General features: G+C 37.9%; 1 protein-coding gene across 1 annotated transcript in view; it reads right to left on the reverse strand.

Annotated features, from left to right (window-relative positions):
* LOC6036842 (adenylate cyclase type 2) overlaps positions 1-26,860 on the reverse strand; it is a 111,700-nt gene that overhangs the window by 23,154 nt on the left and 61,686 nt on the right. Inside the window, exons 4-10 of the mRNA XM_038254226.1 lie at positions 26,450-26,783; positions 26,174-26,382; positions 22,160-22,287; positions 16,905-17,063; positions 16,710-16,842; positions 3,576-4,164; positions 2,883-3,115 (exon numbers count right to left, since the gene is read on the reverse strand). Of these exons, the coding sequence (XP_038110154.1) occupies positions 2,883-3,115; positions 3,576-4,164; positions 16,710-16,842; positions 16,905-17,063; positions 22,160-22,287; positions 26,174-26,382; positions 26,450-26,783 (1,785 nt within the window). The remainder of the gene's footprint in view (positions 1-2,882; positions 3,116-3,575; positions 4,165-16,709; positions 16,843-16,904; positions 17,064-22,159; positions 22,288-26,173; positions 26,383-26,449; positions 26,784-26,860) is intronic.

The following is a 26,860-nucleotide window of genomic DNA, read 5'->3' on the forward strand; positions in this document are numbered from 1 at the left end:
ATCAAGTGTTTAGTATCTACGTCAATATCAGTTACCTTAAAATTAACAGGAACCTCCCGAACGTTGGCAGCCTCTGCTTGGTTGATAGCCTGCTGGATCACCTCCAGCGAACGATCAATATCGGCAGAAGTTTCCGGGTGTTGATCATAGTCGATGTTGCTGTCGACCACTTGCTGAAACTGCTGCCAGTCAACGTTGTGGTAATCTTTCCGGGTTGGTTGCCGCTGCGGAGTAACGGAAGCTCCAACCTCCACAACCACCGGATAGTGATCAGAACTCAACTCTTCAAACACCTCAGGATGAGCCACGTTCTCAGCCATATTGGTAATGAAGAAGTCGATGATTGAGTGATTCCCAGACCGAGCCACCCTCGTTGGACGATCCGGACTCACAACGTTGTAGTATCCGTTTTGCAGATCGTTGTGCAGAATCACTCCGTTCCGATTCCTCCTGCTGTTGCCCCAAACTTCATGCTTCGCGTTGAGGTCACCAGCGATGATGTACTTTGCGCTCCGCCGTGTCAGCTTCTGGATATCGCTCTTCAGTTTTGCTGCTGAACCATCTCTGGAATTCACCTGACGTGGGCAGTATGCAGCAATGAAGAGTACTGGGCCAACCGAAGTGGGAATTTCCACCCCAACGGCCTCGATGATGTCCAGCTTGAAGTGTGGCAGCCGGCGTGGCTTGAGATCACGATGAACAGCGACAAGCACACCTCCTCCTCCAGAGGTGGTCCTATCGAGCTGCGTCGCGATCTTGTAGTTTTGCAGATAAACTTTTTCACCGGGCTTCAGATGAGTTTCCGTGATGGCAGCTACGTCGATCTCCTTCTCGCGAAGAAAATCCACCAGCTCTAAGTTCTTCCTCCTAATGGAGCAAGCGTTCCAATTCAGCAGCTTGAGGGACCTACGATCCATACTGGATGACGAACGAGGTCAGCACTTCAATCTGCTGGGTCTTGGTTTTGCATCCACGCAGTGCAGCGGACATCTGTTTGAAAATATTGAGGAGTTCGGTTGAGGTGTAAAGATCATTACCATTTTCCTCAACTGCTGGTTCTTGGGTTGGTCTTGGCTCCTGGCTGAAGCCCGGTGGTGGCGGTCTCGGCTCCTGGCTGGAACCCGGCCGTGGATGATTCATCTCAGCTCTCTTCCTGGGATCCAACGGCAACGGTGCCAAGTTCGGGACCTGGCGTCGCGGTTGAAGAGGTGGAAAATTTTGCTCCACCAGGGCTGGAGGAGTTCTACGACGCTGAGGCTGATTCTTCGTCGATGCTTGCTGCCGAATTTTCACGAACTCAGCTCTCTTGGGGCACTTTCGGTCGGTTGACGAGTGCTCACCGTTGCAGTTGAGGCACTTCACCAGCGAATCTTGGATGCACTGGGATGTGATGTGCGCATCGGTACCACATTTGGCGCAACGACGCTTCAGGTGGCAGTTCTTACCTCCGTGCCCGAAACCCAGGCAGTTGAAGCATTGTGTGACGTCACGATGCACTGGTCGGTATCGCTCCCACGACACGATAATGTTGAAAACCGCTCGGATTGCCTTCAGCTCAGGAAGCGTCGTCGATCCCTTAGCCAAATGCAGCAGGTAGAGCTGGTCACGGTACTTGATGTCTTTGTTGCGTCGGCTCATTTTGTGCACGGCCAACACATCCAGTTTCAAAACTTTTAGCTCGGCAGCTAATTCCTCCACTGGCATGTCGTACAGACCTCTGACGACGATTTTGTACGGCTTATCCATGACGACATCATGGGTAAAGTACTCCGCCTCGTTTTCGGTCAAGTAATCCTTGACCAGTTGATAGTGCTGCCTGGATTGCACCAGCACCTTAAATCCGTCCTGACACAGACGAATGTTGCCTTGGACTTTCCCAGACTTGATGAGTTCAACCAGCCCCGCTCGAAAGTCGATCGTTGCTGCTGATTGCCGCACATAAAAAGGAGGCAGTTTCTCCTTTCGCTGTTTCACTTCATTCTCCTTTGCTTCCGCTACCTGGTCCTCGTCAGGCAGTCCAGCGAACTTGTTGTTCTTCAAAAGCTGCTCCTCGTGCGATGAAGAGTTCTCCTCCTCCTCATCCATCGGTACAGTACCGTCGCTCTTTTTCGTCTTTTTGCTGTTCGATGTCACTTCCAAAAGCACCTTCCTTTTGGAAATCCCCGGTTTTTGGCCATCAGTTGAGGCCTCAACCTTCCTTTGGAAATTCCCACTTTTTTGCCTGCTTGAGCCGCAGGTAGGGCGATATTGCCGGCGTTTTGCGCCGGGACGCGACGAGTCATGTTGAATCAGACAACCTTCTCCAACGAATGCTCGGATAACAATGAACTACATACTTCGATGCTCTTTTATCTTCAATATTCTTTCTACTCGATGATATCCTTTCTCAAAGGTCCCTTGGATTTCATCTGCTCCGTTTGTCAATGTTTTTTCTATGTCATGGCTTGCACAGTAAAAAAAATCATGGTAATGTTACATCTGGGAAGGGATAAACACATCTTTTATGGCAGAAAAAATGTGTGAATTTATCTATGAAAATGTGTAATTTTACCACTTTTCTTGTGTAATGCCATTTTTTAGTTTAAATTGAGTTAAAATTACAACATTAAAGAGGTAATATTATACCTTCCAAAATAACATCATCCCAATTTGAACTATTTTTTTTAATGTGTGAAAAACGGTGCTTTGAAGGGAGTTTGACAATTCTAATCTGATGCTTCTCTTCATCGATGGTCGCTCTGATAATAACAACTAGGAAGTCGACGGTATTTGAAATATTTGAAAGATATATTGAAGATACAATTGAACTTCGGGTTTGGTTGAGGAATAAAACAAACACAAATTCTTGCTGTGATAATGTCTAGCAAATCTTCAATTCTTACCGCCAGCCCGATGTTCTTCGCCATCTTCGAGTCGGTGATGTTGGCGAACGGTTTGTCCGCGCCCCAGCACTCCACGTACTTGGTCATCTTGGAGGAGGGGCGGTTGCGCAGCAGCGGACCCGGCGTGGCCACCATCGGCGACCGGAGGCAGTCGATGTTCGTAATCGACATCTTCCGCATGTCGCCGAAAATAGAGCTCGTCGATTTCCGCCGCTCGGCAAATGCCATTAGCCCTGGGAAATGGAAGTTGGGAAAAAAAGAAGAGGGAAGATTTAGGTTTCGTAAAATTCCAAAGCTTCAGATTCGGAATAAAAGTTTCTGCGTAAGTTAGTTAGTAGTAGGCAGTCGTATAGCTTCCAGGCAGGAACAATTGAGCAATTCGAAAGTAATCAAATTCCAATCGTGCTCGAAAATTGTTATCGTTTAACTTTTTCTGCTTGGGCGTACCCGCGGGCAATCCTACCGGTGTCCTGTTCATTCTTGAACAGGTGTGTTTGAATTGGCTTAGTTTTATATTTTCCTGCCTCAACCTTTATTTGCTCTATATGTTTTTAGTGTCAAAGTTATATTTTGAAATAGAATTTGTAAGATTTGTTTTTATTTGTACAGATGAATAGTCAAAAAAATTAAACAACGAGATTTAAAACATGATGGAATTTTCCTCCTCTCTCATTCACCCCCTTTCTAACTCACCTTGTACGGACAATTTCCGACTGCCAACCCGCTCGGGAAGATGTCCATTCGTGGTGATGGGTTCCACCGGCAACGTGAGACAGGACTTTTTCCCCACCTCCGGTCCCCCGTTGTCCTCCCTCTCCTGGCTTACACTCCTGCTACACCTGCCACGACCTCCTCCCCCACACTGACTCCCCAACCGGTCACCACCACCGCCACCTCCCTCACCGTTCCTCTCGCAACCACCCCCGTCCTCCTCGTCGATTCCGTTGGTGTCCTCTTCGTTGATCGTTTCGGTGGTGATGGTAATGCTGGTCTGCTTGATGAGGGGCGACGGAGAGGGTGGAGGCCGCGGACAGGGCAGCAGCCGCTCCTGCTCCTCCGGCAGACCGATGGACACTTGCGAGCGCCGCAGGTCCTCGGGGGTTTTGGGCGTTCGGGGCGTTTTCGGCGTTCGCGGTGGCTCGCCCAGCGAGGTGGTGTCCCCGTTGACCCCGGTGTCCCCGAGGTCCGGATCGGGTTCGTTGATCTGGATGGTGGTGGTGGTGGGCGAGGGGCTGGGCGCTTCCACGGTCGTAGACGGCTTCAGGGGATCTTTTTCCGGTTTCTGTTTTTTAATTGTTGCGTGACGAAAACGGGAAGGAAAACGAGCGTGTTAGGATTGAAATAGATTTTTTTCGAGGTTGGTCGGTGGGACAGTACACGCGAAGCGAGAGGTTGAGCGATTTACTGGGTAAGTGCTTGAATAAATAACGAAATTGGTTGCGAGATATTGTTTGAAGAGGATTTTTGATTCGATTTTTGTTCGGAATAAACATTTTAAAGAAATTATAACGGACCAGTTGAGCAATTCTAATTTCATTTCCTTTCTTCAATACTTCATTAATTATTAAGAGTATTTGGAGAAGTTGTACCAAATGTTTGATTTACATGCAAGCAATTCCAGCTTAAATCAGGATTTTTTCTGGTACTTTTGTACCCGACCCATCGATTTCAATGAAACTTTGTAGACATGTTATCCTTGGCCTATATAAGCCATTTTTGTGTCCATGGAGCCAATTGTACTCAAAAATGCCATTTGAGAAGAGGGTAAATTATTTAAATATTTTTGAATTTTGTAATTTAAAAATTACTGTATCTCGAAGCAGGTCCTCGGTCATTTTTCAATGATTATGTCGTATCAAAAAGTGATCAAAGACAAACTTGCAGGAAATTGGACAGGCTTTCTGAAAAAAATACACTGAAAGAAAAAATACACGCCTTTTCTATGAGATTTTTTGATTTTTAAGTTTAAAGGTGATCACGATTTTTTTTTTCGATCAAAATTTTTGAGTTATAGCCTTAGATGTTAAAAAAGACTTACGATAAATGCAGAATGTGAATGGCATGTCTCTCCTAAAAAAATACAAAAATCATTTACTAAAACTGTTCTTTTGAAAGGTGGTCTAAACGTAAAAAACTAGCTTAATCCATCTACAGTCGACTCTCTGGTTGTCAATATCCAAGGGACCGTCGAGGAAGAGGAGCATCAGTTTACAGAACGATGCAAAATGAAGACTCGATTGAAATTTGTTTTTTCTTGCTAACCAGCTATGGGAGAGAATCATGGCAACGTCCAGCAAACAAAAACATAGAAATGTCAAACACTCTTCAAAGCTTCGTTTCTCAAAGAAAAATGTCTATGCAAGCTATGAGAAAGTGAAATTATTGACAACCGGAATAGATGTTTAAAGCAAATAGAATCCAAGGGACCGTCGAGGAAGAGATCCTTCAAGAAAGAGAAAATATTGAGGAATAAAGACAATCGAAGTATGCAGTTTGAAGGGACTGAAGATTTCATCGGTACATGGAGCAATATTGATATCGAGAAGATCGACAGCCAGAGAGTCGACTGTATGTGGTTGATGCCTTCCTCTCTCTTTACCAACAATGGGTAATAAGATGGATTTGGACACAAATTTCATCCTTTTTTTTTAGATCCGGAATACGAAGTACTTTAATATCACATAAGTGTTCATAACTCGAGACAGGGTTGCCAGATTGTCAATATTTTGGACTCGTTGGAAAGATTTTTTGATTACCTAAACAACAATGGCTTGGATGATGGATCCGGACATCGTGTGATCCGGCTTCAAAAAAGTACATAGATATCACTTAAGTGGTTATAACTTGAGACATGGTTGCCAGATCGGCTATATTTGGGACTCGTTTGTCGTCGTCTTTCGATTACAAATAATATATTTTTATTTATGATAAATATTAAAAATAATTAATGGTAAATATTGAAAAAAAAAACCAATGAAAAATCTGAGTTTGAGCCTCGGTTTGAGCTATTTAAAATCTAAGTTTATCGTATTTCAATAAATTCGAATCTCTTCTGTCAAATTAAGTTTAGTGTTATTTTTTTAGATACAAATTGTGTAAAATGTATTAGGTCGTTGCAAATATTTTTCAATGATTATGTCCCCTTTAAAATCGGCCTCAAAAATCTTGGGAGCAGAACATTTTTTCTCCAAAAAAAAAAAAAAAAAAAAATTATAATTAAAATAGGAGTCTAATTAAATGAAAACAACTAGAAATGTATTTTTCTGCGTTGAAAATCATATTGAGCATGATTGGGCTCGATAAAAAATATTTAGATTTTTTGTGAAATTCAGAAAACAGTTTTTCTTTGATTTGATTTGATGTGACAACCAAGAGGGATGTCCTATGTAGCGGTTATACACCCAAAACTGGGCAGCGCTTATTCGAGAGAATGTTGGCCTTGAGCCGAGAGACGTCGACCGTCAAAAACAAAAAAAAAACAAAAATTGTCGACCACAGGAATCGATCCGGAGACCTTTGACAGAAAACCCCAACAACTTCTCTGACTCGGCCACCTCAGCTTGGTGACCGAAGAGTGGTCAGAAGTCGATGTATGACACGTGTTGGAAATTTATTGTACAATTAACAAATGAACACATTTGTTTTGACGGTGTGAGTTGGTAGCATTATTCTTTCGATTTTGGCCCTGAGCCCTCAATAAATTTTGTTGGAACGATTCTCTCAACTCTGAATTCTGGGTGTAGTAAAAATTGTTTTTTTTTTTTGCGAAAAACAATTATTTTGTCAATATTTTGAAAATAACTTACCGGTCTGTTGTCAAATGCATGATAATACATATTTTTTCATTCAAGAAACCATTGCATGGCCTCTAATTTCAACTTTTATTTGTCAATGTCAATAGACATAGGGGAAATATACCCATTTTAAGCCTAATAAGCGGTCGTGTTTGAATGATGCTGGATAATCTGGAGTGTTTCTTGAAATTTACTAAAACTAAGTACACCAACGAGTAAAGCAACTTTTTGTAAACATTTCTGTTTATTTTCGCTAAATGTTATTTTATTCCTTATACAAGCATTAAAAAAATATTTCCCAAATGCATTCTAATCAGTCGAGTGCATTGGGCCACGCTCATTTTCCTATTTTCAGCTTAGTTCTTTTTTTCTTCCAGCGCTCTTTTGTGTCTGCTTAGTGCTGCCAATTGTAATGAAATTTTAAGAGGCAGTATTTGTAGATTCTGCTCGGTTTGTTCTAGAGGTCGTATCGAGGTGCTCCGATTTGGATGAAACTTTCAGGGTTTGTTTGTCTATACATGAGATGAACTCATGCCGAATATGAGCCCTCTACGACAAAGGGAAGTGGGTTAAAAAGGGCATTGAAGTTTGAGGTCCAAAACACATGAAAAATCTTGAAATTGCTCGCATTTCTGTAAAACTTCATCAATTTCAACTCTCTTAGATGTATTCGAATGGTCTTTTGAAGCCCTTCAAAATGTGCTATAGACATCCAGGATTGGTTTTACTTTTTCTCATAGCTTTTGCAAATTACTGTTAAAAATGGATTTTTTTAAAACCTTAATAACTTTTGGCAACAGCCTCCAACACCCATACTCCCATAGGTCAAAAGTTAGGGAATTTTATGGACTATAAGCCTATGGTATTAACTTTTTGACCAATCGCAGTTTTTCTCATAGTTTTACGATTTTTCTAGAACAAACATTTTACAACGTTTGTTTTTGCCCTGTAGGCCAAGAAGACGGCACTTTTTGGTCTCAATTTTGTCATATTCGGAATCCTCGGACAATTTCACGTAAGTTAGAAGTATTGGAGTTGTAATTTTGTTTTAAAAAATAATTAAATAAAACATTTTTGAAAAAAGAAATAGATCTTATTTACCCTATGATCAATACGTCAAATGCTGTATCAAGTAGGCGAAATCCTGTTTTACCCCCAATCCAACAAATTGTTAAAAAATATTTTAATTAATTCTAAATGGCATTTTTTTCTAATCAAATTCAAAATTCCAACACCTCAATCTAATGTAGAATTTTCTGAGGATTCCGAATATGACAAAATTGAGACCAAAAAGTGCCGTCTTCTTGGCCTACAGGGCAAAAACTAACGTTGTAAAATGTTTGTTCTAGAAAAATCGTAAAACTATGAGAAAAACTGCGATTGGCCAAAAACTTAATACCGTAGGCTTATAGTCCATGAAATTCCCTAACTTTTGACCTATGAGAGTATGGGTGTTGGAGGCTGTTGCCAAAAGTTATTAAGGTTTTAAAAAAATCCAATTTTAACAGTAATTTGCAAAAGCTATGAGAAAAAGTAAAACCAATCCTGGATGTCTATAGCACATTTTGAAGGGCTTCAAAAGACCTTTCGAATGCATCTAAGAGAACTGGAATTGATGAAGTTTTATGGAAATGCGAGCAATTTTAAGATTTTTCATGTTTTTTGGACCTCAAACTTCAATGCCCGTTTTACCCCACTTCCCTTTGTCGTAGAGGGCTCATATTTGGCATGAGTTCATCTCATGTATAGACAAACAAACCCTGAAAGTTTCATCCAAATCGGAACACCTCGATACGACCTGTTTCACATCGGTGAAAAACTCGCTCTTAAGCGAACATTTACGAAAAGTAGCATTCATAGAGAAAATTTCCTGGCATCACTGGCTCACTCCAACAGCCGCTGTTGGTGGTGTTGGTGGCCACCCATTGTTCTTTATTTGCCTTCGCTTCTCGCTCGGTTTCCTTTAGCCTTCTATTGGAATGGGTCGTCAAAATTCAAACGTCAAAAGACTTGGAGCGTTTGTTTTTTTGATGGCGCTTGCTAATTATTTACATGTTTCGGGATTATTTTTCAAGTGAGTGACTAACTAATGTGCAAAAGAACATGTTGCCGGTAGTTGGAAGCAATTTCATGTCATAAGCGCTCTGAAAAAGTTAGCGCAAATGAAAAGATATTGATGGCGACTTTCGTTATGGGGTTAAGCCCACATGTGTGTGTGCCACCAAAATGATGAGAAAAGGTCTCGCAAAATAGGAATTATGATCAAAAGTTCATTAAATTTGATCTTTTTGGCCAGTAAGTAACTGTTTAAATAGTATTTATGGAGCTTTAATCGAGCATCAAACTCTCCATATGACGAAGATAGGTGTTTGATTAGAAAGGGTATATTTCCCCTACACTTAAAAAATACACCTGCGGTATTAGAAAAGAGACAAAAAAAAAAGAAATATAACCTTACAAAATTGCAAATATGTTGCAGACGGAAATAACAACATCATGTTTTTTGATAGTCTGGAAATGTGAAAATATGTTATATCTATTAGAAAATATAATTGTACATCCAAATCTAAATTTTGGATTTTTTTTTCCAAAAATCACAATATAAAAAAATAAACTTGGCTGATATAAAAAGTGATTGTTTTAAAAGTGAAATAAAAAAATCGAGAATTTTCCGTGTTCTTTTTTTCTGTAAAGTCATTATTATAATCAATAACTTTGCTGAAGATACCAATGCTATTAGATAATCCCATCTTAAAATACACATTTCTTTTTTTTTTCTTGGCACTTTTGTGTGGAAAACTCCTAAGTTTGTATGGAGACTTTAATAGAAAAGTTAATGATGCAAAATGGCTTATTTAGTCAGAAAAAATCGATGGTTAAATATCATTTTCTGCAAAAATACAGTGCAAATTTGAATTGCTCTTATGATAAATGAATAATATTTATGTTTTTGCAATATGAAAGTTTGTTATTTTCATGACATGTTTTTGTTATTGGGTTCTGTTATTAAAACTAAAATTTGGCATTGATGTTATTACTGCTTACTCGGGGTTACTAACATGTTTGATCAATGTTTATTCAAAGTTTAATTGTGTGTAGAACATCACCCAGGTTCAAATTCCCAGTTTTGCCCACCAATCAACTTCGACAAGTACCCCCGGCATCGCTACCAGCTTTAATTAGCAATTCTTGGGCCACCCGGGGCAAGGGCAAGGATCAAACTGCCTGCGGTGACCCATGATGGACAAAAACACCAAGTGATTTCAAGTTGTTTGCAAAATCCTGGCCCGGCATTTTTTGTTAGCTTTTTACTCTCGCTCACCCCAAAACATTGGCGGCTTTCGTCGACGGTAACCTAATTGTTTTCAGGCAATCTCGCTGAAAAGTTTAATTAAATTTTGCCTTTTAGGGCCAATCTGGGGGGTTTGCGGTGTTTTGCGGATGATAAAATTTCACCGTGTTTAAAGGTGGTTTTTGCGGCCCGCTGAGTCCTGGTATTTCAATGAAACAACTCAAACGATTAAAATTTCAATTGGCAGCTTGAGGTTTTTGAGGAAACGATACGTGCCAATACTGTTGATCTTGATCCGGGCCACCTGCTCTGTACCGAGCGATGTTCTTGAAGCTGAAGAGAATCTTCTTTGAAGCAATGATCGGTTTTCGTTACCGGATTAGTTTAACGTTTGGAAGCAACTTTCCAAAGAGCTGCTCCTCACCGAACTCAAGTACGGAGCAATATCGTTTCATCCTGGGGTGAAGCAACCGGTGTAAAGATAAGGAAGAAGCTATATAGGAAAATCCTTTACACAGGGAGCTTTTCAGATTCTCAAGCTCGATAGCGAAGAGTGGGTGGGAAATTCATTGCCTGTAAAGTGAGCACGCTCCCACGCTTAGCTGGGAAAATAGAGAAGAAATGTGTCTGGTTTCAGGTGAAAGTAAACGTATTTTATTGGGTGAACATTGCTGGTAGCAGGATTAGATTAGATACCTTGCAAAAGATGAACCGTAAATGCTCCCGAAAGTGATACTCTAGCAGGTCTTAAACTGTTTTCTTCAAAAGTGTGAAAATTACTTTCACAAGGATTAAAATGATTTTTTCAATCGGTGTCGGCAACAAATCATAGCTGCTAATCCCAAAAGCCAATCAAATGTCGTGTGCCAATTTGGGACATAATATTTTCCGTTGGCCGTTCAAAACCTAATCCAAAGTCACCACCCTGGGGGGCGTTCGAGGTCTTGCCGCCGAAAAGCAACAGGGAACATAACAATCATGACAATCGTCGACGTATAAAGACGTCTAGGCCGGATTGTTGTAACAGCCCAAACGGGAGCTTGACGCACAATCCACATAAATTTGAATATTTTACGTGGAACAGTAAGTAAGCATGAGGCTTTACTGAGAAACGTTTTCATTTTTTCTTTCGTTGGTGTTGCCTCGTATGGAGGTCTACATCGACTTTATGGCACAGAATTTAAGCTGCGTGAAAATGACGGCGATGAGGGTGCTGTGCTGTACGTTTTATGTGGTGAAAATTGTTCAATAAAGACCGAGCGACAAATTTTTTGCTTCGGTGGCAAATTTTAGTATTTTCATTCTATTTGATTTTTTAACAATCAAACCAGATTTAATGATTTTGACCAGTTTAAACCGAATTTCCCCCCCAAACCCAACAATCAGCCAAAGCAATGAAACGATAATCTCTGACCCGGGTCTTAAAGTTTCAACCTTTCCTCACTTTGACAGATGATTAGAATTTGGCGTGAGATTTCATGGGTGCTTTCGGAACGCCCCGTTCGTAAACATTGAAGCCCCCACTTTTAGTACCCTCCGCAATGGGGGGAGGCCAATGGACGAAATTTGGCACGATATGGGACGTGATAAAAGGCACCTACTAAACACGAATCTTGATGGCTGACTGGGCCGTTCCGAACCCAACCGAAGCGAGAAGGTGTGAAAAGTGGCCGGAAAAAACCAACCTCAAAGTGTGGGTGTGTGTGTGCGTGCGGTGTTATTTTCACTTAACACGAACTTATGGGAGGGCTGTGTCGCCATTTGTGACGGGTAATGTTTATGGATTTAGTTTGTGTTTGGAAGGATTAACCAACAAGTGACGTTGATTTATGTAAATAACGTAAAAAGCTAAAATTTCTGTTAACGGACGGTAAATTTAGATTTTGCCAGATTTTACTTTTGCTTTTAAAAGTGAATCTCTCATATTTTTAAGAGTGAAGCTGCCAAATGTTGTTTAAAAAGTGGTAATTTTGAAAAAAAATTAGTGAAAAATGATTATATTTAAGACTTGTCTCGAGATTAATATTTTTGAAACATGTACCGGGGTAGGCTACACAATGTCCATGTACTTCTTGTTCAGATAAGTGTTTTTCAATAGTGCTTTTAACAATAGATTCGTGAAAATTTCTATTTCCAAAACCGGGCTGTGTTTCTCATCAAGTTTGTTTCACTAAGTTTATTAATTTTTAATAATTTTTATATAAATTTGAGGTATCGTAGATTAAAAGTACAATTTATTAGATATTGGTTTGTTCATTTCAATATAAATTTTCGATGCCATTCAAAGCATTTTTTAAGCATGATTAATGAATTTTCCAAGTCTACTAAGAAATTTTTGAGCCTCCTTTTTATTACACTTAAAAACTTAACTGTCCACAGAATCCAATAATTCAGTTCTTTTTTCGATAAGAATTCATTTTCATATCAAGTTTTTTTATTATTTGAGTAGTTCTCTTCGAAATCAGCCGATTTTGTATTAGGCTGAATCTTTGTGGGCTTTCCTAAGACCAAGGTAGCCATTTTGTGTCAGTGGCAATGAAAAAAACTTGTTTCTTCTTTTACAACCACTAGATCATTTTATACATTTTTGGACCCTTTTAGACAATTGTAGATCTTGTCAAAATGAACATTTTTGTCAAAGAAAAACTAATTTTGGTCAATTCTATCAAAAGTTATGGGCAAAACATGATTTAAAAATGCTCATTTTCAATTTGAGATTAAATGAGTTAAACAAAAAAGACCCTTGAGATATTTTCAGCAAATGTACTCTAAAATGTGTACTTTCAGATGCTTCTAAGAGCGAGGTCATAATCCACCACCTTTTCAAGTTAGTCACATTTCAAAATGGCGTCTTTGTATTCGTATTTTGGCTATAACTTTCGTTTAAAAGGTCCGATTTTCGTTCTCTTGGAAGATAAATGTGTGTTTTTATAAGCTCTACAAATGTCTAGAAGAAACCAACTCGCTACGACATAAGCCTGAGTTGATAAATTCAAAAAACTAATTTTTATATAAACACCTTAACCTGAATAAAAAAAATGGCTCTGAAAACTTCCCGTTTGAAGATAGATCTTTGTGCTCTTGAGCAAAGTTGCTTAGACTGGTGTCCCCTACAACTTTTCTCAAGACACCAAAGCGCTATCTCGTCATCCCGCCAAAATAAAAATTCTGAACCACCCTAAAATTTGGACCACCCTAATGTCCACCATACCAAAAGATGCCCCTTTTGATCCTGATCATTTGTCCTGAAAACACCAAAGCTCTAAATCTTAACGTGTGGCCGCTATCAATTTTGTCACGCTAGATTACGGTTTCGGACCACTGTGCATTGGTTCACCCATACATGTCTCCATACAATTTTGGCAGCTGTCCATACAAAAATGTTACGTAAATATTACAAAACCTGTAACTTTGAAGAAATTTTCTGATCAATATGGTGTCTTCGGCAAAGTTGTAGGTATTAATGAGGACTAGAGGGTGACGATTCTCGAGATTTTCAATTTCCCGGGAATCGAGAATTGAATTTGGCCATTTCCCGGGAATTCCCGGGACCCGGGAGTTTTTTTTGTCTATATGCCAATAGTGCCAAAAATTTGAAATGAAAAGGTATAAATTTGTTTCTTTTCATTGAGTTCAGTTACAATTAATTAATTCTATGAAACATTAATTTAAGTAGCCTCATTATTTTGAAGAACTATATAAACCTTTTGATTTTTTTTTCTGAATCTGCAAATACAAATCGTTCCTTGAGCCTTTTAAGACTCAAAATTGTAGTTTAAAATATTTTCAAACTTGTTATTAGATTTTTTTTTTTTTTTTTGCGGATCGAGGTGGGATAGCCAGGATCAAGTCAGTCCAAGTCCGGTTGTGTAAAGGAACGGTAATGGTCGTGTCAATCACATGCGGATCGCTCGCACTCCATGGGAGCGGGGATTGAGGACATGATTGGGTAGGTTAAAATGAGATTGTGTTTGTGAAAGTATGTAATCGTGTAATGATGTAAATAAGCTAAATCGAAACTTCGTGCTCAATCGCCGCCCCCAATGTTCATTAAAAACCCCATTCGCACAAGCTTCCCAAAATCAGTGCTGTAGGTTTTAACTGTCGAGACTGTTAAAACCTACAGAACTGGCCCCAAGGAACTCGAGCAAACGGGGTACACTATCCACGCACCAACGGACTTTTACTACGTGACCCTTAACTGTTCCAACAAAAGCAAAATTATTAAAATGAATTCATATGTTGAGGTTTAAACTCAATTAGCAAAGGTCATTATTTAAAAGAAGCAAAGAAACACACGTCGGGCAAAATTTTCCCACATAAAAAAGTCGAAACTTGTATAAAATGTTTTACAGTCCCTTGTCCTGTCACGTTCGTCAAAAGTCTTGTCAATTTTGCTGAAAATTAAAGTGGTTAGAGTTGCAGTTAATCGTATTCAACATGACCAGAAAAGGCAGGCCTGTAATACGATTATCATGCATGAGTACTTAGCTTTAAAGAGGACGACTCCGCAACCGCCGTCAGATGTCCTCGATCACCTTCGCCAGCATAAGTCGCAATTGGCCAGTAACGAGTTTGTCCTGCTTGTCTTTTGACCAGCTCCGCCGTGGGTACCATCATATCGAAATCGGAGTTCCATTACGCTACACAACCCGGCCGCTAGGTACGCTCCAGTTGCTCCGAATTTTCCGACGACAGGAAGCATTCGATCATTCGGTTCCGTCTGGATTTATTCTTCAAAACTGTGGCACTGTAAATATTCTTCAAATAACTAATAAAGAACTATTAATATTTCCAGACACCACTCGGCAAAGATCAATGTGTAACATCTTTGACTGGCGCTATTATGGGGAACAAATGCTCCCCTGCTCTTTCCGTTTTGGTAAAGTGCATTACAAGCCCTCCGACCGTCCCATGCTTTCCATGGGGGCAAGGTCCCAGCCGTGCGGAGGGTCAAACTTGTTATTAGATTTTTGTAGAGAAAATAAATAAGATAGCTTATATATAATTTCCCAGTGTCGGGAATTTTGCAACATGGTAAACAACGACTCAAAACAACGAATTAAACTATTTGTTTTGTATTTTTTAAGGTCAACTGTAAATCAAATTAAATTAAATTAAAGAAATATTTACAGTTATCAGGAAAACCCAAATGTTCACAAAAAATCTAGATTATGGGGATTATCATGCTCGAGAGAAGATATTGAAATTGAACTTAACTTGAAAAAGCTTCTTAGAAAAAATAAAAAAATGGAAAGAAAACGTTTCATTTTATTTCTGGAGTGTAACTGCTAAATATTTTTTATGTTAAATTTTGGGGTCCACATTTTTTTTGGCATGTCTCAATTAACGTTATTGGAATTTTTGAAAATTTAAAATTAACATTTTCTGAATGAGGAGATTAGAGAAGCATTGGTTTATTCGAACTTGAACATCGAACATTCATTCATTCATTCAATGTTCTAAACAATTTTGAAGTTTTCAATTGTTTTTCTGAAAAGTTTATACAATTTTGTTTCGATATTCATGAGTTTCAAATTTCCCGGGAGTCTCGACCGAATTTCCCGGGAATCGAGAGGTCTAAAAATGGTCGATTTCCCGGGATTTTTTTCCCGGGAATTCCCGCTCGTCACCCTCTAATGAGGACTATTTAAAAAAATAAAAATAAAATAGGGACGAGATTTTGTTTGTCGATTTTTATAAACTTTTTTATCTCAAAAACTCAATTTCCCAAAATGTGTATTTTTTTTATTTTCGAGATTTTTTGGAATGCTTAAGCGGACAAAAAAATTGCCACCGAGCTATGATTTTTCGAAAAAAATAGTGATTTTTAGAACAAAAAAATGAAAAACATAAAATTGTTTTGACTTTTCTTATATAAAATTGGAGTTTTCAATATTTTTAAATTATGACCATGAGTTTCCGTTTTTGTTTTTTATGGTTCACAAAATTAGCTGTAAAATTAAAGTAAAACGTCGGTCCATTTGCGTAAAAAAGGTTTTGGGTGACTCACCACACATAACCTTCGGACGCCTAGAAATGAGCAGAAACTTGCAACAGAGCCCACAAAAGACCCGGGGGTCGTAAAAGTGGATTGCTTTGCTTTTTTTTAAGTGACGTGCGACAAGATAGCATGACCACGTAGAACTGAATTCCTACTTTTCATGTCATTTTTAAGTGACGAAATTGCTAAACCAATTTCTCTGGGTATGCAGTCATTTCGATGCCGAAATGTTAAATTTGTTTGATTCGAAATGTATTAAACTCGCTAATTGGAACAACTGACAAATATCAAAAGCACGAAACCACGTGCTCGGAAAAATCCCCCAGTTTTTTGGGCCAAATGTGGGAGACTGTCACGTATTTTTTAGTTGACTTTTTCCGCATCACAACCTTTTGGTATATTCTATAGCACGGTGACATTATAACGCAACACAATTTCGCGCTGTTATTTTTAATCACATTGTGCAAACTAGCTGCGAACTTTCCCGTTTCGCTATAGCTTTCCATCAGCTCAGCTGGGGCGTTAGAAAACGCCATGTTTCCGGCCGTAAACGGATTATCCTCGAATAAACAGAAAACTTTCTAAACCCTCCTCCTACTCCGTTGTTTGCCTTTCTCCGATACATAATAAAACGGTCCCTCTTAGCCCGCTTGAACTACCCGTGGCCCGTGTATTTAGCTCAACCGTGGCGCTTCCGGATCCGGTTTATGCCGAAGATTGGGATCGACCGGGCTTACCTTCGGTGGTATGATAAGATACGTTTCAATTTTGTGATCCGCCAGGTAGGACTCCCGGCCGGCACCTCCTCCCGGTTCCACCTCGAACTTGTCCCCCAGATAGTCCAGGGTGGACTTTGTGATGTGGACTCGACTGTTGATGGAAGAAAACAAACATTAGCTTATATGGTGATTAGCAAGTCGTCCGGAACTTACCCGGCCACTCCGCCACTCTCCATGTGGTTGGCCAGCGTGACGTCATCGCTCCACACGTCAAACTGCCACTTGCGCAGGCCAAGGACGCCGCACAGGACGTTGCCGGTGTGGATGCCGATTCGCATGTCCACGTTGAAGCCGGTCGCTTCGCGGACGAACCTGGAAGAAGAAGAAGAAGGGGAAATTGCAGAAGGGGTCAGGGATGATCCAAACAAGCAAAAAGGAAAAGGATTGAGCAGCAGCAGTGAAAATGGAATAATTGAATTTGAGTCGCCATTAAAAGTTGTTTTAACGAGCTTATGCAGCGACAGGTGAGCCACGGCAATGTGTGTGTGTGGTAACGCGGGATTTTTGCGACCGTTGTGCAACTTTTGCTTCTGCAGATTCGTTAGGGCAAATTGCGTTTGTTGCGTTGGAAATATTTTCGCAAGCGAATATTGTGTTCTTTTGTTGCTGATCAAAAGGTCGACATGGGGAGAATTTGCATCTACTCTTCTATACAGCAATTCCCCACGAAAACAGCATGATTCGAAAAAAAAGTTCTCCGATCGGGCTCTAAATTTTTCTGGGGGATCCTTGGCCGAAATAATTAGACCCGTATTTTGGCCATTAGGGTGACCTACGCCGTAATAGGGTGGTTCGAAAAATTGTAATTTTCGTCGATTTTCGCAAAAACCACTTTTTTCAAAAAATCATATCTCCGCGCCATTTCATTCGATTTTAGCTGTCCTAGACGCAAAAGAAAGGTGATTTGTTTGGCTATTTGGGAAAAATAGTACGAACCCTTTATTTTTGAACTTGCGAAAAAAGAGGTGTTTTTCAATAATTTGCAGCCTGAAACGGCGATGAGATAGAAATTTGGTGTCAAAGGGACTTTTATGAAAAATTAGACGCCCGATTTGATGGCGTACTGAGAATTCCGAAAAAATGTATTTTTCATCGAAAAAAACACTAAAAAAGTTTTAAAAATTCTCCTTTTTCCCGTTTCTTGACTGTACAAATTTTTGGAACATGTCATTTTATGGGAAATTTACTGTACTTTCCGAATCTACATTGACCCAGAAGGGTAATTTTTTAATTTAGAACAAAATTTTTCATTTAAAAATGTCGTGTTTCTTCTAACTTTGCAGGGTTATTTTTTAGAGTGTAACGATGTTCTACAAAGTTGTAGAGCAGCCAATTACAAAAATTTTGATATAGAGACATAAGGGGTTTACTTATAAACAACCAACATTTTCAAAACTTTTTTTTTCGTAAAATCGCAATAACTCGTGAAGTTTATAAGCAAACTTCTTATGTCTATATATCAAAATTTTTGTAATTGTCTGCTCTACAACTTTGTAGAACATTGTTACACTCTAAAAAATAACCCTGTAAAGTTATAAAAAACACGAAAATTTAAAATGAAAAATTTTGTTCTAAATAAAAAAAATGACCATTCTGGGTCAATGTAGATTTGAAAAGAACATTGAATTTCCGATAAAATGACATATTCCAAATTTTGTTACAGTCAAGTAACGGAAAATGGCAGAATTTTTAAAACTTTTTTAGTGTTTTTTTCGAAATACGTTTTTTCGGAATTCTGAGTAACGTCATGATTCGAAATCCGGACACTTAGTGCCATATCATTTTTGTTATAGCTGTCAAAAAATCATGTAATAAGTTGGAAATGTAGAAATATCATAAGGATGTAGTATAAACAGTCAGTTTCAAGAAAATGCATGCAAAATATGTCTTTTCTAACAATTTTTCATCAGAATTTTAAAATTAAAATGACTTGTTGTGCTTCGAATTCCGGACACTGATAAAAGCTGATTCGAAATCCGGACACTTTTGCTTCGAATTCCGGACACTCGATTTTACTTATTAATCGCACAAATTGGAACTGAAATGTTAGTGAATGACATTCTTTAGGTCTCAAATAAGCTGTTAACATCAAAACAATCGATAGTTTATGTAAAAATTCACTAGAATTCAAGGAAATCGAAACCATAAATTTCTGCTTTGCCTTCCCGGTGCTTCGAACGCCTATGAAATATTTCAAGTGAAATGTTTCGCATTTTTGGTAAACTTATAATTTTATTGTATTTAATTGTTTTGGCATTAACTACAACGTTCAAACAAACTTTAAATGAAAGTTGATGTTGGAATTCATCAAATAACACAGTTTTGACATTCATAATGCGAACTTATATCCAAATAATTGATAAAACAAGATGGAGTGTCCGGGTTTCGAAGCGTCCGGGAATTCGAATCATGACGTTACACCATCAAATCGGGCGTCTAATTTTACATAAAAGTCCTTTTGACACCAAATTTCTATCTCATCACCGTTTCAGGCGTAAATTATTGAAAAGCACCTCTTTTTTCAATTTTTATTCAAACAGGGCATTTTTTAGGCCAAAAATATATTTAATTTGTGGACTGCACATCAAAAAATAGACGTATCACTTTAAAAAATATTTTTTTTTATTGAACAATTTTCAAAATATGATTTGTTTAATTTTAGATTTTTTTATATGTTTTTAAAGACTAAAAAATCATTTCTGCGCAAGGAATTCAGTATGGTGTAAAATGTGGTACCGGAGATGATTTTAATTTTCAAAATTTATTTTTGGAATAAAAATCTTAAAAAATTGTCAAACTAAGTTTCATAAATTTTTGAACATTGATAATTAAACCTATAGTATCCAGTATACCACGAGTTGAAAATTCAGATCCAGCAATCCGATCAAAAAAGTTACTAAAGAAAATAGTTGATTTCACTGTCAGTATTTCGGAAATCTGTTTTTTCAATAAAGTGTAGTTATTTTCGGTAACAAATTTGATGTGTTTTAAAATTAAGTTTGTATTTTTTTTATGGATTATGGATTAAAAAAAACAGAGAAATAAATAAAAAGCTAATTTGCGGGCCTTTTTTGATGGGTCGAATATATAAAATTATATAAAATTATATAAAATTATATAAAATTATATAAAATTATATAAAATTATATAAAATTATATAAAATTATATAAAATTATATAAAATTATGTAAAATTATATAAAATTATATAAAATTATATAAAATTATATAAAATTATATAAAATTATAAAATTAAAATTACATAAATTTAACAAAATAACATTTTATTAATATTTCATAAAAGAGATAAACATCAATTTGAAGTTAACGCATTTAAAACTAATCCAAGATTCTTCAAATAACTAACATTTTCTTATTTGAAAATTTAGCTGTCTGCTTAATTTTTAAACCTAGAAATTGATTCCAAAATAAATATTGATTTAGAATAGTGAATCTGGAACATAAATATTTACTATCAAAAAAGAAAATAGCAAAACCCCATAATACGATTAACTAGGAAAATTTGATTTCAAATCATTATAGAACAAAATAAATGTAAATATATCTGTTCGAAAATGTAATAATCTGGTATTTCCATATTCCATCTTTTTGGTTTTGTGCATCAACATCTACTTAGCAATATGTTTAAATGAGTAGTATAAGGATTTTAATTCTTAATGTTTTATTTTCTTTTTGTTTCGAGCTGGGTTTTAATGAAAAGCATTTATTTTTCTTTTTTCAATTTTGATACCATTTTTTTAAGTTCATTTTGCGTTATTTCAGGAACTGTAATTTGTTCTCTTTTAAAAAGATGGTAAAAAAATTGGAAAAAGTCAAAATGCCTCTGTAAATATTTTTGAAGGTCGTTTAATCAATGCATCGGAAAATTTCAATACAGTGGACTCTTTGGCTGTCGATCTTTTCGATATCAATATTGCTACAGCTGTCAATACATTTTTCTGTTCCTTCGAATATATTGCTTTGTTTCTTCGTTCTATAATTTGATAACTCCCACTCTCGGCGGTCCCTTCAATATCGACAACGAGAGAGTCCACTGTAGATTATTGTTATCTTATTAAAATTAAATAAATCAATAAAACATTAAAGATACTGTCTTCCATCACAAAAAAAAATCATTGATATTGAATTAGTTTTTTTATGCAGAGATGTTATTAATTTTGAGACGATACAAATCATTACCTTTTCAAATAATCAAACTTGCTTTGCATGATAAACCACCCCTATCCATTTTCAGTACAGCTTTTCGTTACTTTCCCCATAATCTGACGTTGATCGGCAACTTTCCACGCCGGATTTACTCCTAATTAGACAATGAATATTTATGAGAAAACTTGTCACGGGTACCAAAACGCTTAAGGCTCGACTCTGTCCTATAACGCGATGATTGATGTCAGCGAAAAATGTTTTTGCCAAAATAATTACTCTCAAAAGCCCCACTGCTTTAAGTTTACTCGCGCCAAACATCGTTTATCATCCGTAACAAATTACATCACGTTCCACGGGCCGAGTCGATCACGGGGTTTTTAACATCATCAGCAGTGGGATTTTGTATGGAGTCCCTCCCTGTGTCCTCATTGTTCTGCCCTGCGGTTACCCATTCGAGTGTCACTAATGAGTTGTCAAGTGGTGCAGATTTTGACTTAACAGCAGTGGGTAGGGATGGTAGCGTATTATGATTCCATTAAATTTTAATTAAAAGGTCCATCCGGGAGAGACACGCCACCGAAAAGCCAACATTCCGTTGCGTTTCGGCACTTTACTGTTCTGCTGAAGAGGAAAGCTTGTTTCATGCTTTAGTTCAGAGGCGTTCCAATGGGACTTTAAGGTTATTTTTGATTTTTTCTTTTTCAAGGTCATTTAGTGTTTTTAATGAAATTTCTGTTTTAATCTATCAATCTTCCTGCCAAAAATTCCGAAGTCATTGAAAAATCCCTTAAAAATATTTTTATAAAACCAACGCCCATGATGAGGCATCTCAACCTCGCCGGCAGCGTAAAGGTCCCCAAATTAAACGTCTTTGTAAAGTTATGAGCTGGTGCAAAAAAAGGGCAGATCCTTTCTTCTCCGGGCCATGGGACCCCGTCGTGTAACAGTGTTAGTCGGTGTTTAACTACGCAACATTCTGTTGTCTGTTGTCTACTTTTCGAGTAAATCATTTTCCTCGATTCAAGAAACCAAACCCCCTCTCGAAACAAAGTGAAAAGCCACAAACAAAGCTGCGAATTTCGTGTAAGTTCCTGTGGAATTAAATACTTCCCACACCGGTTTTGGTTTCCCGCAAATTCTTCTGGGAACGTTTATTTCTTGGAATTAAATAAACGGTGAACATTGTGACTCATTTTTTATGTTGCGATTTCCCTCCACTTTCCATCGAATAATTCCACTTACCTTATAGCTTCGATCATCTGGAGGCCCATATTGACACAGTTGGCAGCGTGGTGGGGCCGGGACACGGGCAGTCCGGACACGCAGTAGTAGCAATCGCCGAGAATCTTTATCCGCAGACATTGGTTCTCCTGTGGAAAAGGTGGAAGGGTGAAAAAAAAATCAGAAGGTCGATACCATCAGTTAGTAGGAAGGTACGCGTATTGAAAGTGGTCCGTGGATTGTTTAATATTTGGGGCAGGGGTTCTTTAGCGATAATGCATGTTTTTTTAAAATTTTATTCGATTTATTAGGTTGTTTTTCAAAAAACATCAGTGCAGTGTCATTAACCTAAGCTGAGATATACGATACCTTTCAACAGCTACAGTTGGGCTGAAATTGGGGGTGGCCCAATTTTTCAAAATTCTTTTTGATATGAGAACCTTTTTTATTTTGACCAGGGCTGGTAATTATTTTTACCAAAAACAAACTTTATTATACACAGCAAAAAATCCGATGGTAAAATCGCATGCAGAATCGCAAGTACAATTTTTGTAAACAAAAAAAAAAAATTGCAACCAACGGGAATCAAACGCAGCACCAACAGTACGGACTGAAGAATTGAATTGATGAATTGAAAGGATAAACGCATATATGAGCTTGACATTTCGGTCAATTAGGTTTCCCATACTGGTGGGCTACATATTTCAGGGTGTAATATTACATAGAATTTCTTAAAATAATGCAAAATTTATTTTACACCCAGGCCTTTTACACGCAGCTGGATAACTACTTGTTTTTGCTGTGTAGTCAACGTTGACAACTGTAATGCTGTAAATTGTTTTTTTTTTACAATTCCGTCGTGAAAATACTTACTTTTTCTGTCATTCACGAACGACGAAACAGCATACTTTTCTCTACCAAAAATAACAGAATCGAATAGAAACACTTTTCAATACAATTGCTGAAAAGTTCTTCTTTTCCGCACTGAAATGGATGGCTCGGTAAACCTCGTTGGATAAATGTACGACTTGTGCTGAAAAATTATTTTTTTGCAACTATTTTTTTTAACACATTGGCAAAGCTACTTAAAGCAAGTCTAACACATAACTTCAAAAAAACCCCGCTCTGCTATATAATGCTATTTGAAAATCAATAATTGTTTGAAACATGTTTTTTTTATTTTTTATTTAATTTTTGGCCAAAAACTTTGCAAAAAAAAAAACAAAATACATAAATAGGTAATTTTGTATTCGTTTTTTTTAAATAGCAAAAAAAATCGTTTTCTGTTTTAATTTTCGAATTCTATTGATGTGTATTTTGGGGATTGAAAAGACATCTTTGCGCGTGAGTATAAGATGGTGCAAAATATGGATTCACACATTTTTTGATGAAGCATTTTTATGTTTTAGGCATTTATATGTAAGTTTTTTTTTGTTTAAAATTTTTTTTATTAAGGAAACGCAGCTTTAAGCTTACTGCTTGAATTTTGTGAAATATGAGCTTTTCTCAGTGTCATTCATTCAATTATACCTCAGTTTTAAAATGCGATGTCTCTGTAGCTTTTTATACGATTTTTATTGTTAAATTATGTGAACATTTCGTAAAATTGGTATCAAAAGTAACCTTGGGAAAGGGTCCTACAAATGCCTATAACGTTGAAACTATTCACTTTATCAAAAAATGTGTGAAGTCTTTTTTGATTGCGAATTTGATTTTGCATCTAAATGTAATTTCATATTTTTTTTTCCAAAACTCAAAAAAATCATATCCATATTTTGCACCATCTTATACTCTAGAACAAAGATAGCCTTTCACTCCCCTCAAACACTTAAAAAAAATCGAAAATTAAAACAAATAACAGCTTTTCGCGATAAAAAAAAACAAACTAATAAAATAATTGTATTTATTTTGTTTTTGCGCATTCATATTTTTTTTGCAAAGTTTCTTGTCCAACATTTTAAAATGTAACGAAAATCAAAGGTAGGCTTCGATTGAAAAAATCAAAAATAGCAGTTTTCAATCAATACTTAATCTTCAAGTAGAAAATATTTTAGATTTTCCAAAAACCTCCATTTTCAAAAATCATATTTCTTGTACCTGATGTTGCATCATCGAGAAATTTAGCGGAAAAGAAGACTTTTTTAGTTCACTTTAAATAAAATCGTACCGCCCTTCCGTCACGAGAGATCAAAAAACGAATCTCGGATTCGTAATCAGGGACAAAAGTTTCCCCTTAGGACAAAGTTTCACGCAAATCGAAAAGGGCTTGGGGCACTTTTCCCGATTTCGTGTGAGTTGGTAGAGAATTACCGATATATGTAAAATTTCTTCAGTTTTTTGCGGATTAAAAATATTTTATGAAGGAAGTGCACTCCTGTCTAAAATATATTCGAAAGGTTAGGCAAATTTTCCACATTTTTTCTTTTATTACATTATTGGTCGGACTGCTGGTTGAAACTGCGATTTCTTGGAAACTTTTGGTTCGATTTTCATTGTTTAATAATTAGAAAGTTTCGAAAAATTAGTATCAAAAGTAACCTTTTGAAAAGTCTATGAATAGTGTTTTAAGGAATAAACGAAGCAATCTATTTTATTTCTGAAATTTTTTTTTTCTGAAAAGTTCTATTCGTAACCTACAAAATTGGCGAAGACATCAAATCGATCTGAAAATCCTTTATCAAGATGCAGATTTTTGAACATTCACAAGTCTATTTTGTATGATCACCCCGCAAAATTATGAAAAGCTGATGATGCAAAAAGGCTTAATACAAATTAAAAAATATTTTCGGATAAATGTCGATTTGCGAAAACGTAGAGAATTACTCATTTTCTTTTATTTATTTTCAAGACGACCTATTACAAAATAATAAAAAAGTGACTTTTCACGCTAAGAAAAGTTGATACGGTGATAAGGCTGATTAATATGTGAATCGTATTATTTTTTTTTTGTAAATTTTATGTTTGATTACGTTTAATCTCAGCTTTTGTTCAAAGATTGGAAAAAACGTGAACTTGAAAGATGTTTCAAAATGCTGATCTACTTCAGATCAAGAACCACTGCCCGCGTTCTAAATAAACAGTAGATTCCAAAGAGAAAGTAAACTTTGCCGGGGTGAACGAGCCCGGTTTGATTGAATTAGATCTGATTACAAGCTCGCCAGGATTCGGCATGATGTTTTTCAAAATCGGGACGGCCTGTACGCGCGCCAATATCGCCTTCGTCGTACACTTTTGAGAAATCGCCCCTGCCTTTGGCTGGGAAATCGGACACGAAAGTAAAGTGTTTGGGGATTATTTACCAACCTCGTAGGTCTGGAAGGTAAGTGGAGGTCGGATGGATTGAAAAGAGGTTCTTGAAGGATGTTGATTCAAATCAAATTTACGGTGCTCGCTTTTGATTCGTTTATGGAACGGAATGGAACGACAAATGTTGATTTAGTGTGCTGAGTTGAAGTGGTTGGTCAAATGGAAACATTTGAAGGATTTAAAGTGTTTACAAAGGAAACATTTTTTTTTTGGGAATTTGCGCAATCTTTAACAGGCAGTATTTAATTTCCCCATCCAATTTGGCGTAGCGGCTCTTAAGGACCGTAATTGAGCTAATCAGTTTCACACATGGTAAATGCCCAGTCGGTATCCCCTGCGGGTGTGTTAACCACATCGTTTCACAACACAAATTTTGGTCCTTCGCCTCTCCAATTATCCTGATGGCCAGCATGGCAATTACGACAAACCACACTGTTGGGGGCGTGCTTTGTGGGTGGTTTTCTGAGCTAGAGTGTCCGATTTCCTGGCCTCATTCTACGATTTTTTCGTTGTTAATAATCTCTTTTTTTTTTTGAAAATTAGCAAATTTTGAAAAATCAAAATGAATTATTTTAAATGAATGTCATGTCATTTTTATAACTTTAAAATTTTAAGCTGTGTTTTTTAGGGAATCAAAAAAAGGGGGAATCCCTAACCACTTAAATTGCTACTTTAGCAACTTTGTTCCCGGGAAATTTGGGAGCTCTAACATTATGGAAAGTTACTTACTTGTGCAATCTGATCGAACCGCCCAAACAGCTCGTTCAGCGTTTTGACCAGATCGGACGCGGTCAGCTGCTCCGAGAGGGGCGTGAAGTTGACGATGTCCGCGTACAGGATCGAAACATTGTTGTGGCGCTGGACGTGCATCTCGTGGAACCGCGTCTGGCTCTGACCACCCGCGGTCTGGCAGGCGTCGGCCATTTTCAACATAATACCTGTGGTGGTAAATGACCCAAAATTAGTGGGACTTCCAAACTGGATATCATAGATGATGGTACTCACTGCGTTTGACTTCCGCCGCGATGTAGGCCGGTATCACGCTGAGCAGCAGCTGTTCCTGCTGCTCCCGTTCGCATTCCAGCCGGACCCGTTGCTCGATGCCGGTCCGGGTTCCGTCCACGGCGTCGATGTGGGCCGCGTCGGACATGATGCGGTAGTACAGACCCGAGACGGACGCCGACGCCAGAAAGATGAGCTCGGCCAGCAGCTGAGGAAAGAAGTAGGCCGGCAGGTCGTGGACGCCACCCCATAGGCGGTACCCGATGTGGACCAGACACAGGATGACCGCCAGCACCACCGACACGGGCCACGAGATGGGCAGCATCGTGTGGACGCCCTGGAATTGCGAGCAGGGAGGATGGTTGAGGGTGAGGTTATTCCAGAGGATGATTTCATGTAAATTGCACACTACCG

The sequence above is a fragment of the Culex quinquefasciatus genome, chromosome 2, assembly GCF_015732765.1.
Source record: "Culex quinquefasciatus strain JHB chromosome 2, VPISU_Cqui_1.0_pri_paternal, whole genome shotgun sequence".
In the NCBI taxonomy this organism is placed as follows: Eukaryota; Metazoa; Arthropoda; class Insecta; order Diptera; family Culicidae; genus Culex; species Culex quinquefasciatus.